Below are 16,346 nucleotides of genomic sequence, written 5' to 3' on the forward strand. Positions count from 1 at the left end.
GAAGCTCTTAAAGCGAGTCCAGAGGAGGGCCATGAGGATTATTAGAGGCTTAGAGATTTCTTAATTAGAACTTCTTTGTATAGGTTCACATATCTTTTTAAAACTCGTTTTTCCCTTCAACAGTATATAGGCATCTAGTAAAGTACTTTAAAAATGTTTAGAAGTCATAAAAAATCTACTAAGAAAGGTAGAAATACAGCCCACCATGACAGGTGACAAATTAACTAACTTTTTACTTCTATTAATGTTACCTAAAATCCAGCATTCTCTTGCAAGGGAAAATGGTATTACAGATCCAATCTTAGCATCTCATAGATCTATCATACATCAATCTGGAAAGAAAACTTTCACAGATCATATATATATTCAGAGCTGAGATTTCTTAATACCTCCTTATGATTTCATTGTGCAGGTAACTAGCTTTAATTTTTAGTTAAAATGAAGTTATTTTAAAGGATTGGAAATTTCAGAATGACTTCCAGTCAAATGAAATTTTTTCATTGTGTGTTTGGGGTTTTCTCTAGTTCATCATTGTTCCATAAAAATATGTATTCTAAACAACAAAAAAAAACCCCACACAACAAAAACAAACAGAAAAATGACAAAAATCACTCCATAATAATGAAATTAGTTTTTCATTGTTCTTTATTAAAAGTAGTTTAGTAAAGTTAAGTACTTTACTGAAATACTCCAGCCAGAATAAATACTTCACACTTCAAATATTGCGAATATTATTTGAAAAGTATGTTTTCATGTTAAGGTGTGCAGGTTTAGAAATATATTTTTAATTTGAAATCAATTAAAACAAAACAAAACAATTAGCCCCAAATCCTGTAAGAATAGGCACAGCTTTGATATTCATGAAAATTAAGTATAGGATAATGTAATCTGTTTATTCAAGATAAAAGGCTGTGGTAGCCCCATTCAGTAAGTGATATACTCACTTTGAGGAATGTTTTAAAGTAATAATTAAAAAAAAAATATCTAATTTTGGGTACAGATAAGCTGTAATAGTGAAGCTATAGAAGCTGAAGGGAGAACATATGTAAATCTATTTGGACAGACCTACAAAAGAGGAAAGAAAAGGCCAAGTAGCAGACTAAAAGCTAGCATCAAAATCTTGATTTGTGTTTCATTTGCTAGCAGTATCTACCCAGTACTCCACAAATACAGTTCATTTAAATGCATCTTCAGTACTTCTCTACATGACAGTTCAATTTTTACTTAATTTGAAAATAAAGTCATAACCCACTGGTTGACATCACTTATGACAAGGATTACAGTGAACTTCACTATTGCAGATCAAAAGGAGACTTTAAAAATGCAATCGTATTTAAATAGTGAAAATGGCAAAGTATAAAAAAAGTGAATATTTAAGTACATTAATTCAAATTTCCTTTGAGAAGAAAATGAAGTCCAACCAATTGAACAATGACAAATAAGTCACTGGCCAATGAATGTCTAAAACAACTCATAGTGCTTCACTAAACAGATATACTCCCTTTCTAACCAGCTTTATCTGCTTACTCAGAGCACACATATAACTTTGTTGTTTACCTTTTTACTGTAAACCGCTCTGTAGAGCCCCTTCACCTCAAAGAAGCAAATTTTATTCACCTGCAAGTAATGTGTCACCAATGAAACCAACCACAAAGAGCCATGAGGACAAGACGGCCATACAGTCCAAATAAAGCTACTGTGTTTTTCTTAAACAAGCAACCTTTAACATTTTTTAAAAGAAAGTAAAAACAAATATTTTTGTGTATGTGAACCACAAAAAAAGCAGCATAGCATTTGGAAGGTGTCAGATTTTTAGATCTGCACGTGTTCCAGTATGCCCTCCCCTAAAGCCTACACTTGAACACGTTTTCTCAGTCTTGATTACCACTAATAAGAGGCCTTACATTCTAAATTGTTCTGTGACTCATGATTTAGCATTCTGTAACTGATCCGAGGTTTTTTTTCTGGTTTCAACCAACCTTCACAGTTCATCTTCAGGACTACAAAACCCTGTGATTCAAAACTGGATAACATCATCTATATTAACAATTTTTCATCCTGCAGAAGGACGTCCAAATGCTGATATTTACATGTATAATTTACTGATGCTCACTAGGCGTTCAATTTTCTTTCATTTTTGCCATGAATTTTTAAACAAAAAAGGATGATCCAACCAAACGTGTGCAGTTCAATGGTAATTTCTAATTAAATGTGCCAGACACTTGTGAAAGTCTTAACCAGCCCTATACAAGGAAAATAATGGAACAGTTCTACAATTTAAAAAGCACACAAAATAAAAAATGTTGATCTCACCTATACAAAGAAAATTTTATGTAAGAATCCATGGTATAACTACCAAATACAGATAAAAGCAATCAAATGTTTCCAGGTAGAACACACACAGACACATACTTGTCTCTGGCAGTCAACCAAAACAGAAAATAATATGATGGTGATAAGAAGGAAGGAGTTCAAACATGGCCCTGATCCTTTCTACTACAAAAAAGAATTAGAAAAATGTTCCAGCCTTCCAGTTACAAAAAGAAATCTCACAGTAACAATGCCACGGCAGTGTGATGCTTAACTAAATGCTAGCTGGGTGCATTTTTAACATATCCAGAATTTACATAAACTTAGAAAGTCATTATTAATTTGTTTGATACATTTAAATTTTAACTTAGCATTCAACCACTATAACAATTAAATTACAGTTTTTCTCCTATCCAAGAGAGGTCTAAATAGCAATAGCTGTCTGACAAGAGTTTAATAACAAAACATTTAATTTCCTCTTAAATACACACAGTATTCCAAGCCAGGATAAAACATCTGAACTCCTACCAACTCTCCACAAGGAGAGTGCTGGGCATGCATTTCCAGTGGATGTGGCACACAAGTGGCACTAGTTGGTAGTAAATAATCCCTAGATGTATGAGTAAAAGCTATAGAGCATGAAATGCAAGCATTTTCATCCACATCTCAATGAAGCATAATGTGGGATTAGTGACACAAAACATTTAATACAAGCTGTTTACTGGTAACACTGTTCTCCAAGAAGTCTCTAAATAGCTTCATATGTACGAAGAGAGACATCAGCAATCTACATGAGAGAACAAGCTCATTCCTCTGTCAAATAAGACTTTCCAGAGGTAGCAGTGGAGTTGCTGAAGAGCTGTGTGCCACTGCCAGTTATTTTAACTAGTCAGAATCTATTGGTTTATCTGAAACAGCAATACATCTAGGTCAGTGTATATATATAACTAAATTCAAAACTATCAATTTCATTTTTTTTTAATGATAACTCATCACTTCAAATGTCAAAGCAATGAGGAAAATCCACAGATTTAAAAAGCTGAAAAACAGCTGATTGTTAAAATAAAGAGAAATCAGTAATAGTGTATAATCCACCAATCTCTCCATAAAACTGCAATTCTGTTTACTACTATAAATTAAAATACTTAACCTATAGGTTTTCTGTACCTCTTTAAGAATTTTATTTCAAAATGTTTCCATTATTTAAAAAAATCTGATCTCTTTGTGGTGGGCTGACCCTGGCTAGTCACCAGGTGCTGACCAAGATGCTCCATCACTCCCCATCCTCAGCTGGGCAGGGGGGAGAAAAATACATCAAAAGGTTCATATGTCAAGGCAAGGACAGGGAGATCACTCAGCAATTATTATCACATAAAAGACAGACTCGACTCAAATAAATTACTCTGATTTATTACCAATCAAATCAGAGTAGAATGAGAAACAAACGGTATCTTATAACACCTTCCCCCCACCCCTCCATTCTTCCTGGTCTCAACTTCAGTCCCCATTTCTCTACTTCCTCCCTGCCAGCAGTACTGGGGGACAGGGAGCGGGGGATGTGGTCAGTTCATCACACATTGTGTCTGCCACTTCTTCCTCCTCAGGGGAAGGAGTCATCACACTCTTTCCCTGCTCCAGTGTGGGGTCCCTCCCACAGGACACAGGCTGCAGGTAGATATCTGCTCCACCATTAACCTCCAGGGGCTGCCAGGGAACAATCTGCCTCACCAGTCTTCACCATAGGCTGCAGTAAAATCTCTGGTCTGGCATCTGGAGCATCTTCTCCCCCTCCTTCTTCACTGACCTTAGTGTCTGCAGAGTTGTTTCTCTCATGCCTTTTGCTGGCTGCCATTGCTGTTTCACAGCAGCTTTTTTCCCCTTCTTAATTATGTTATTCCAGAGGCCCTACCACCATCACTAATGGGCTTGGTCTTGACAAGTGGTGGGTCTTTTGGAGCTGGCTGGCACTGGCTACCAAAACTTTGCCACACTCTGAGATTCGGATTATGTAACTTCAATCCCCCATAGCCCAACACTTTAAAAACCTGTGCATTATCCCAGCCCTCATCCCCACAAAACATCATAATATAGTTTTTTTCTATGACATTTTACTTCTCAAAGATTGCTCAGATTATTATTTTTTTCCCCCTCCAGAGCTTATTTCCATGCTTGTAAAATAAAAGACTTCAGGCAAGCCTTTCTTTCCACTCACAGTACAAACCTATTGACCTAGAATAGTTAAAACTTAAAAATACCTGACAAGAAAAAAATATGGGGGGGGGGGAAATTACTAGGGAAACTAAACACAGACTAAGAATCTGGAAGCTACGTACCATATAGCAGTACCAAAATGTATTAACAATTACTGCTAAATGCTGCTTTCCTCAATAACTCTCTTGGCTGTATTAATTTTTAATAATGCCTCAGTAGCCTTTCATTATAGTGTTTTAAAGATCTCATTTAGCTACACTAAGTATAGACTGTTTAGCTGGATTTCAATTTTCTAAATAAATAGAAATGCCAAGGTTTTTTTCTTAAATTAGAACTTCTTTTTTTGACCACAAACAATTCCCTCCCATGTCCCAGGAAATCTTCAGGATTTATTGAAGGAATTTTAAATCAAATTTCATACTGGCTGCACTGTCAGCTGCAGCTTTTACCACCTCCTGCTTGCACTGTGAAGTACAGGGTCTCCTCAACAGCTTATAGTCTACAAAATGCATGCATGAGGAAACTTTTAAACCCAAAATTTTTCAAAAAATAATGCAGTAAAAACATACAGAGCCAGTTCAGATTTACTGCTTAAGCAAAAAATACCACAACAACAGAACAAAACACCAAACCAACCCTCATCTCAAAAAATGTCACACACCCCCAAAGGCCTAGTACCTCTAAGTGGCTTGGGGGAAACACAACACTTTAGAAGAGTATTACAGAAAGACATAACATGACCATGGACAGAATGCCTAGATAGTGGGCTGACATCAGTTTAGCCTGGGTTGCTCAACCAGCTTCCTTACTGAGGAAGTCCTACAATCTACTGTAGCTCCACAGGGAGGAATTCTGAAATAATAATTCAAACAAGGTGGTGCTAAGATTCCTCTAATCTCCAGAAAGGATTTATATTGTATCAACACTTCAAGTTTCTTACTGTTTTTTTCTGCACATCTGGATAATATCAGGTTTTGATACAAGACATATTTATCTCTCTATATGTGCTGCTCTCTTTTCAGGGTGAAGTAGGTTTTGCCTAAAACAGAGCTTGATTGTTTTAAAGTAAATTTAACAGCAAGTTACATTACAACAAGTACAAGAAAAGTGCAGAGCCCACTTACAAGAATTTGCAACTGCTCTAACTTCAGAAAACAGGCTAGAACCACAAACCAAAGCTGTGACAAATGATGAAACATCTTAAAGCTGGACTATTAAAAAAAAACAAAAGTCTATTCTATTTACACCCCAAAACTTCTTAAAATGCTTTACATTTAAAGAGAAGGATCTCTTAAAAAATTCAACACTTAAAGCATTTGGAAGCCCACGTGTGGGCTTAGATTCTGGAATTAACAGATGGTGGTAATTCCCTCAAACACTTCAAAAATTAATAAAACATCATAACAAGTAATTGCAAGGTCTCTGTAAATCCAGGCGGACAGTGCTTCACTGAGAAAAGTTAACCTGTTGTACTTGGGGTTTTCCACTCACACTGTTGAAGAGATTTTTTAAATGTAAACCTTCCATCCAGCAGTATCATCTTGTAATAGCTGAACTTCACCTAAACAATTAACTTTGTTTGTTTGTTTGGTTTTTGTTGGTTTTTTTTGTACTGATACTTTTAAGTACAAAGTGGAGAAGTACCAGCTTTAATGGCCTAAAAGCTATAAGGCTTACATGGTTTAGCCTCATTCAGTTGAGACCTCTGCTTCCCCTTTCCCACCCTTCCTTTTCATTGTTGCTTACAGTTACACCAAAGGCTCTTAATACATGTTTTACAAGTATTTGCATCAGTTTGAATAGCTGGGTTTTTGAAAAAGTGATAGCTTGCTTAGTAAACTACACCTTAAGGGAAGAAAAAGGATTAAAGACTTGAAAAATATATTTTAGCTGAACCAGGCCATGCTACAAAACAAATAGATACAAATTTGTTCTTAAATAAAATTTAATCCCTTTTTATAAATCAATCAATCAATCACATAAGCTATTTTACTATAACTAGTTTTCCCTTGCTATAAAAACCATTTATACTAGTAATAAGGGAAATTATAACTGTAATAACTGGGAATAACCTACATCTGGGATTTAGGATATACTTGCAACTATCAACTTCTTCATTGAAGAACAGTCTATTTTGAAGACAGTATCAACTGCTCCTCAGTAAACAGCACCTTTAAAATGTCAAATTCTGTATAAAATCAACTATCAAAGACTGTCTTCCTCTCAGTGACTGAGTCTATACATTGTTCCGGTTACAATGCATTTATTGTTCTACATCATGTGTTACTATGAACACAATAAATATTTACTTCCCTTTGAAACATGAAATCAGGACAAACTACAAAAATCATCTATCACCTCTGTTTAATATATTACAGTTTCTAAGTTACATATAGTTCTACATGCATAAAGTCATATTGAACATTTCATTTATAAATATTAACTACATATAAAGTCATGAATCTATTCTTTTCAACAAACAATGCAGAATTTCAACAGCTTTGGTTCTATACTCAATACATCAAGCATCAATAACTTTGACGACTATGGTAATAGCTCTTCTAGTTTAATTTCAGTTCATGTCAATTTCTTGAAGAGGGTAGTATTTATAGTATACATTAAGACCCACAAAGTTTCATTAACTCAGTATTAAGCCATTAATATTAACCATACATATTTTCAGCACGGTATCAAATGTACTACATTTTATTTTACTGAAACCCACAAAATAAAGCTTACCTACTACTGTAACTGATTTGCAGAACCGACAAACATTTGAATTTCTGTGTTCCATCCAAGGTTTTCTACAAACAAGCAGGCACAACAGATGAAAAGCCAACACTTGCTGCCATGGCTCACAGAGGTCTGTCTCCTTTCTTGGCTACATGTGGTGCAAATTGTCCTTTGCTGGGTTACGCATAGCAATATTGACTGCATTATTTGTGGTAGATAGTTCAGTTCATACTGTGAGATTAAGAAAATGGTTGCTATAATTAAAAGGTTTCCCAGACTCCACTTCCCACTTTTTGGAAAGGGCATACTATTATCTGCGTAAGGAGAATAAAGACCTAAATGTGTGAATGATTAAGAGATTGGAACATTTGACACACAAAGAAAGGCTGAAGAGAGCTGGGATTAGTTAGCTTTAAAAAAGAGAAGGTTTGAAGAGATCTTATAAATGTGTATGTGTATTTACAGTGGAAGAAGGGGGGCAGGGAGTAGAGACAAGGGAGCTAGACTCAGTGGCACACAATAACAGGACGAATGATAAAGGGCACAGGAAATTCCACTTGCACCTAAGTAAAAACTTGACATGGGAGGCTCCATCCTTAGAAATATCTACACTGCATCCAGACAAGACCCTGAGCAACTTGCTCTAGTTGACCTTATTTTGCGCACACATTTTTGTCAAGAGACCTCCAGAGGTCCCTTCCATCCTCAACTGTTCTACCTTTGAAATTTCTTTGATTCTGCTAGTTTATGAAAGTGCTCTGAGAATGAAGTTTCAGGAGGATGTTTTTGTGTTACTGTCAAAGATAAGAATGGTGAGGTATGACCATTAATATTATTTTGATGAGAGGAAAAGAAAAAAAGTGTGTTGTGTATGAGCCTATGACAGTATATTGAAGGTACTTTTCAGACGGATTTAGTTCATTCTTGGATAGCAGAAGCATTCTAACAGGCTCTTCCTGTAAATCTATTCCTGCATTCATGTAACAGTCTCTAGGATATCAAAATACACAATGGAGGCTACAACATTTCTATGACAAACCAAGTAGTTAAGAACACCTTTCATACCACCTAAAAGCTGCATAAAACAAAACAAAACCCAGAAGACTTCTGCAGGTCGTCTGGAGGTATACATGCCATAGCTGAAGACACGAGAAAAAGAGAAGATTTTTGGAACCCCAGAATTGGAAGCAGTCAGTTCATTACTGTCCCAAACATGTATTTGATCGTTACTATTCTGTATTTAATGAAAGCACATCCTACTGTTTTCCATAATTCTGCAGTGGGAAAGAGCCTTTGCTTCAGCAGGTTTGTGCAGTCTCCTTTGTGACTCAAAGGACACGCTTCCAAATTCAAATTTGTGTTTATAAATATATATTAAAAAAATATTTTGTAAACTACAAAAACACAAAAAAAACCCATGTTACAGTGGCTCTGAAACAAGCAATCAGAAGTCAATAAAAGTTAGCAAATTTTATGTAATTTGAGTACTTGTCACAGAATATGAAGACTTAGAAGACAAAAAAACCAAAGTGAGATTATGTAAAACTGATTAAAATGCCATATTGCTGGTACTGGAGTGGGTTTAGAAGTCTCTACTCAGAGAATTATTATTTTCCATCCTTCTATCTACAACATCTCAGTACTACAAACACCATCAGGTATCAAAAAGTATGATACAAACAACAATTTCACTTGTAACATCTTGTGCTATCTCACTTTCAGATAATTCAGAAACCTAATACCTCTTCTGCATAGTTACAAAAGGCTTCCAATTGTAAACAAAAGGGCAGTGAAAGAAACGTTTTCCAAATATAGAAGTCAAGCATTTGTAAGCTCCTGAATACAGCAAGCAGTATTCACATTTATGCAAGCTTTCAGTGAATTGTTATGTTGGAACAATTTCACTGATGCAACCCAATTTTCAATTAAAGGAGGGCAGTACTATTACAGAGTCACATGAATATAAATGAATTGACATCACTTATATAAATCTCAGTAACACCAAAACTATTTAGGACTTATTTAACGATTATAATAATTTTCCATGTAATTCCAGAGCAGAACAAACTCTAAACCATGAAAATTACCAGAACACAAATTTTAGCAGAGAGTCAACATGCTGATCAGAAGGTGAAGTGCTTCTTTACTGGAAATAACAAATAATTTTTTTCTTAGAGATTAATATCATTAACAACCTTCCTGAATTGAAGTTATGAAACTATAGTTAAAATTGCTGAAATCATACTCCTATAGTTGAAACAGGTATTTCTATCATTAAGGAAGCAATATATAACTCTCCCCATATAATATCTTTTTATTTTTAATTGTTCATTATCTTTATGCTGCGTGTTACATATTGAACATTGTGTCATTCATAGTACATCCAACTCAAACTTTTGCAAGTGAGAGGTTGGAGGTAGATGATCAAATTCAAAACAGATGTTTCAAAAGATCTGCTGCCTCTGATTATAAGAACTTCTAAATTTGATTCAGACTTAAAAGCTTAACCGTTCTGTTGATGTAGGAATTAATAAAACTCCATAATTAAGCATTTTTTTAAAATATGAATGGTAATTAATAATCAAATTCCATCACAAAATAAAGAGAACTTTATCAACATAAACAGACACTACTACACTGACCCTTTGGCCACCAGGCACATGCAAGACAAACTAATGAAGTAGATGCAATGATGCTGTTCTCTGTTAAGTACTACAAAATGATGTAATAACAGGAAAACAAAACAAGTTGATTTGAAAACTCAGATTTATTGAGATCCAAGATACTTGGTATTGCATTGTTTTAATGAACATGTAAGATTAAGAGATTGATTTAAAATAGCTTAGATAGCTTACTAAATTAACACAGCTGTGTTAATACTATATGTGGTATTTATCAGGATATAAAAATGTTTTTTGGTACTAACCCAGTCACAGATTTCATTCCACTTTGACTAAATTCAAGATGATGAGAGAAGGCAACAAATGCTTCTGTAGGACTTAAAAGATGATTATGCAGTTTTTGGGTGTTCTTTTTTGCGTTTTTGTTAATGATGCAATATAGACAGTGATTCACATATCTGAAAAGTGGGAGTAGAAACACCAAAAAGCGTTATCATAAAAAAAAAACCTGCAGCCCAGCCTCCTAGATGTCAACCTCATGAATATAATGAACTATGCCCTCTATGCCTCTTGACTTCTACCCCTTTGAGTACTCATCTGAAAGCCAAGGGGCAGAGGGGAGAGTGAGGGAAAGTACAGAGAAGAGAGAAAGATTAGTGTATAACTGAGTACACTGCTAAATGTTCTGTCCTGTAAAACACATGGTTTAAACAGGAAATCAGGTCACAATTTTGTAAAACTATCATCTTGAAAGGGAAAGGTGCTAACCTTTTGCTTGATGCAGAGGGAGAAAACATAGGTAGGGTCTCAGTGGGAGTTAAGGGAAAGGTCCAAGATTGGACTGAAGTCTCAGAACTTCATTACTTCAGTGTGACAAAAATAATTTTAAAAGCCTCAGGTACTCACCTCCCTTATAATCCATGAACTGAATCCTCTAAGGACAACTAAGATGTAAAGCTAAGAAGAAAATAGCTCCTCAGAATTAAGTAAGGAATAGTCAGCGACATGCTCACCAAGAGAGGTTGTTAAAAGTTATCACCTATAGAAATGTAACAACCCATCATACCAGAAGCACAGCAGATTCCAAATCTCCTGCTGAGATACCACTAGTGCTTTATGACTGACACAAGGAGTGAAAAAACTTCCTATCCATTAGTACCTACTGTCAAAGATCAGATAAAAAGGCCAAATGCAGTTATACTAAAAGAAATTAAGTGAAAAAAGTTAGGGGTTTAGTTATACCTTAGTAAACATTCAGTCATTCAAAGATTTTCTGCAACCAAAACAAAGTTTTCCATCAAAGTTCTAGATAATTACAACAGCTACAGTACTTTTCAGTAACTGCTCATAGAATGCTATCACAAAGTCCTGCATTGGACGCTGCTCTTTTCATATGGCTCTGGTAGCTTCTATGGTAACTTCCAGACATAACTTAGTACAGAGATAATACGAGCATGATAAAAAAGCACCAGTGGGATAGACAGTACCTTGGCCAAGGACTGTTTAAAACAAGATGTACACACCAACAGACCCCTACATCCCCCCTTACCCTCTCAAAAATAAATAAATAAATAAATTTAAAAAAAAAAACCACCAATCAACAAAAACTTTTAAAATCCCCCCAAATTCACTTTTTTGCGAATAATACTATCTATCAGCAGAGAATTATACAACAAAAATAGGAAGGCTTCCACCAAGAAAATGAAGCAAGATTCTCAAGCCTGCAAAGCTACTTTTACAAGAAGAGAAGTCACATGACAGAGCCTAAAGCTCACAAAGCCCACACTTTCTCAGCAACTGCATGCAGTGAACAAAAGTGATTCTTCCTCTCCACACAAGAGTAGAACTGTGCCACAGCACAGTTGCTTGCAGCAACCAAAACTATACATGGATTCAAAGGGCTCAAATATCAAAAGACAACTTTACCTCAAGGAAACGTTCAACCAACGTCTGAAGAAAAGAAGTACCAAAGGAAAAAAGTCTTTCTTTCATATGCCTCCCTGTATATTTTAACTCATGATCGCTGCTACAGAAAGCCTGTAGGGCAAGAAGGATATCTCACATAATCCAACCCACTTGCTCTGAAGCTGCAAACACCACTCCTGCAAGTACACAATGTGACAAAGCACTAAAAAACGGCTTACCTCTTGTGATGGGTGACTAACACTGAAGCAGGATGGAACAGCCAAGAAAATTAGAAAAGCTGGGCAGATGCGTGGGCTGTAGTCAACAAGAACAGCAAGAGACTTTTTGAACTATGCCTAGTGTTTGACCCACTTCTTATAAGAACTCTCTAGCCTGACAAAACATCTATAAAAGCTTTCCAGATTGCACAAGGAGAGCTCTGGTCAGCTACACCGGCATAAGATTGGAATCTGTTCAAATCTGCATCACATCATCTGTTCAAGATGCAAAGGGCAAAACAAGCAGCATGTGTCAGCACCAGTCACAACTCTTCAGTATCAGTCGGATTCCTGTTCACCTCCTTCATTTCTTACTGTCATTGAATCAGCACTACAAAACTCAAAATAAAAAAATCTAGGAAATTCAAACTGGAAGAGAGAAAGCTTTCTAAAAGCTAAGAAACAATGCAATTCACGTAGTCACGTTTGATGAAAGCTGGCCAGACAAGAGACCGTTCAAGGTATACACTGAAGGAAAAAACTCCCAAGACCATTAAAACACTGGAAAAGCAAAGAATTAGGGAAGCAAGTCAGTAAAAATAATGAAAGGAAAGGTCATTGGAGATATATTATAGACAAACTAATTAAAGTCATGTGTGGCAATTCTGAACTAAGAAACAAGTGAAACAAAAATATATTAGGAGTGGAAGAATACAGATAGACTGACTGACCCACTTCCACCTCAGTATCACATTTGCTGGAGCACATAGGACACTATTTTAAACATCACTCTAACACATAAGTACAAAATGGTATGAGGAACCAAAGGAACTATGGTGAAAAACCACTAGCACATCTATCATAGCAGTAACATCATCCTTCTTCTACTTTAAGAAGACTAACAGAGCTATTCAAAAGGGGAAAGGCCTCCTCATTAACAGAAGCACAGAACTGGTGTCAAAATACACCCAAAGAGAAATCACCAAGAGCAGTTAGAGGATTACGCTGTTAGCAAGGAAAGCCTTTTCCAGTTTGGTGCTTTGCCATACACAAGGGTCAGTGAACATATATCTCAGGAAGAGCATGCTGAACCTGGAAATTCACAGTATTAACCTTCACAGTATTAACACTACAAGTTGTTGGGGTTTTTTTATGGATAACTCTTAACTATTTCATAAGCATTGGCATATAAGGGCTGAACCCTTTCTCCATTATGTCTTCCACTGTAATGCTAAACAATGAAAAATAACACAAACAATATTAGAAACTCTACCAAGTGATTCTCCAATAAACAAATTCACTAGTATAACAGAACTCTGACCACACAGTAAGTTCAGAGGAAAAGAAGTGTCACTTAGAAAAAGCATCAGGAGAAACCACTAGTCCCATAAACAGCATAGGCATACCCAAAAACAAAATATTATCTGAGCTGAAAGTCAAAATTTAGCAAAGCTGAAAATCCAACAACATATTAGACATTTAAAGACAAGAACTGTCCAAAAGAAACCATTAGAATAAAATATAACAGGAAAGAAGAGTGATCATTTCCATTACAAGGGCAAAACAAACCAAAGTTTTGTCTGTGACATTTGCTGCTGCTTCCATGGAAGAATGAAATTCTTCCAGGAAGAATGAATACCTTTAGTTAAGCTTTACATAGAAAAGAAGTAATCTCAGATAAGAAATCAAAACATTACCTCAACCTTTAACTTCTGATTCTCTCCAATAATGACAGAAGCCACAGAATTCCAATAGTAAAATGCTAATACCAAGAATACCAAGTGGCTCATAGACTCAGTATAGTATAGGTCATATTTCTCTCAGAGACTTAACAGAGTAACTGACACAACAAACTGAGATCAGTTTGTATTGTCCACTCATTATCACACTTGCATCAAAAGTAATTCAGAAACAGTAAAGGTAAAGGCTGAAGGAAAACAAAAAATCAAAACAAATGAGGCAAATCAAGTTCACACCCAGCCCTCAAAGAATGTTTCTAAAACACAAAACTGCATTTTATTTAAAGTTGCTATTTAAATCCTAATACAAAATGAAAAAACGTTTAGTAGTTTAGGGGTATGCTATCAGCTTTACTTTATATCTGCCATATTTACCGTGTTTGTTTCACATGCAAGTAAATTAAATGCAAGTGTAAGTTTGAGACATTCACTGCACTGAAAAGAAAAAGATTTGCTGACACAATATAACTTCTCTCTGCTGTGGGAATACTGACTATCGTATATCAGAGCCCATCTGTTAAGCAATGACTGATCCAGAATGCATCGCTACTGCAGCAGACTCCCAAGTAGTTTCACATTTACGTCTCCCAATGCTGAGTGCACTGTTAAATATTCTTATGTTTATTTTTAAATATAAGCATAGTTTTCAGCAAGTGGAACTAATAAGTAGGTAGATCTTAGGCAAGCACTGTATGTCCCCAACACAAATACCAAAAGACATCCTAACCTCCCCCCCTAAAGACAATCCAGTGTTAGTTCAGTTGCTGATGCATTAACTGCCAGAATTAAAAATAAGCTTAAATATCTGTAAGAAGAATGAAAGAAGAAAGAAAACCTGGAAAAAATTAAATCTATTTGTATCTGTCATGAACTATACAAAGCCAGTTAACAAAATAATTGTATGTTATTCCCTTATTTCAAGTGTCACTTTTAAATGAATGGGTAATAATCCAGTAAAGTTATGATGACTTGTACCAGAGTTGCATGAAAGAAAACAAAAATATTTACGAATCTCATTTCAGTTAAGTGTCAAACAGTTTGTTATAAGGAGTAGGAAATATACCAGATTATTGCTTTGACATATTCACAAAACTACTAGGGCTTTAACCCTGTGTGTTCAGATAAACCATAAATATTTATATGATCTGACTAAACCATGTCTTTCCCTGCATGCTGCAGCTTTTCCATTCAGCCTGTGCTAGGTCAAACGCAAATAACTGTCAAACAGAAGAATGCATCCTTTTAAAGTGTTTTAAGCAAAATACATTCTTTACATGACTTTGTATAAAATAAGTGGACCTTAGAAACATGAAACTCATTTGAAACAAAGGCAGTTTCAATTAAATGCCATTCAGCTTTGAGTAATCATTTTTCTATCCAATTTTATATGCAAAAATTTAGGATATTTCATTGACTGAACTGCTTCGAAAGCTTTGCTGCAGCAAATCTTGCATTCAGGAGCAGCACCAAATTGCACGTAATTGAAAGTGATTCATTTTTAGAACCACTCGTTTGGCTTCTGTAGATTCCTCAGGCTTTGGTGTAGGTAGCGCAAAAACATTAAGTCATACAGTCCTGCAGTAACTCTTTCACTCCATGAAGTGAGCAGATGACTAAGGAGCTACATTTTAGCATCTTCTTGTTTCAAGCTATTTAGCAATGTACAATACTGTTTTGCAATGCAGACCTTAAACAAACCTTAACAGACCTCAAACAAAATTAGCAACAGTGCTTACTTTGCAGACAAGAATGTTTTGGAAAGCATGGCAGAGACACGAGCAACCCAATACAACACTGCAATATAACTAACTCTTTATTACAGATATTAAAGCATTTCAAATCCTTGCAAAAATCTCCCTCCTCCTCCCCCTTCCTCTACATAAAATACTAAACTAGCTCAGAGCTACTAGGGCTAAACCCTTCACGTTTCAGCCACTAAGAAAGGGTACAAGCTCCTGATTCTTTTTTTAATCTTTTTCAATTAAAACCAGATACTACATTCATGCCACTCATCCAGTGAGGAAGCCACCAGGTTATAGGGCTGCGTCGAGAACTCGAAATTGAGAATTATTTAATCTCCTTCTTACATTGTGAATTTCACACTCTGCAGGAAGGGGGAGGCACGGGGAAGGGGAAGAGTGGCCTGTCTGTACTAGGAAGGGTCCTGCGTGGAGTTTAGGGAGCGCTGAGGGGGCTTCTGTCACGCGCACCACGATGAGACGAGCAGGTCGCGGGATTAACCAGAGAGGAACAAGAGGAGTTTGGGAAGGAAAGATGGTTGGAGAAGGGCCGTACGTGTTGGAGGGACACAGGGGCTGGGAAAATGAAGGTCGCTTTCGGGTTGCACAGGGGCGGGGGTGCGGGGAGACGCCTCGGGAGCAGGTGGGCTGCGCCGGTCGGTGCCCAGGGCCCCCCTGCCCCATAGGGCGTCACCGGGGCGGGTTGCCCGGCCGCTTACCAGGTTCAGCACCGTCTCCACGATGTCCCGGTTGCTGACCTCCCCGACCTGGATGAGTCCGATGAGGACGGCGAATTTCATCCGAATATTGCGGATCGGCACCGACGGGTTAATCATCCCGGCGGGGGGCACCCACGGCCCGGGGGCCCAC

General features: G+C 36.5%; 1 protein-coding gene across 1 annotated transcript in view; it reads right to left on the reverse strand.

The window, feature by feature from the left end:
- Positions 1–16,346, reverse strand: part of NBEA (neurobeachin) — a 516,495-nt gene that overhangs the window by 493,934 nt on the left and 6,215 nt on the right. The window contains exon 3 of the mRNA XM_009998372.1: positions 16,196–16,338. Coding sequence (XP_009996674.1) covers positions 16,196–16,338 — 143 coding nt within the window. The remainder of the gene's footprint in view (positions 1–16,195; positions 16,339–16,346) is intronic.

The sequence above is a fragment of the Chaetura pelagica genome, unplaced genomic scaffold (assembly GCF_000747805.2).
Source record: "Chaetura pelagica isolate M959 unplaced genomic scaffold, ChaPel_1.0 scaffold105, whole genome shotgun sequence".
Lineage (NCBI taxonomy): Eukaryota > Metazoa > Chordata > Aves > Apodiformes > Apodidae > Chaetura > Chaetura pelagica.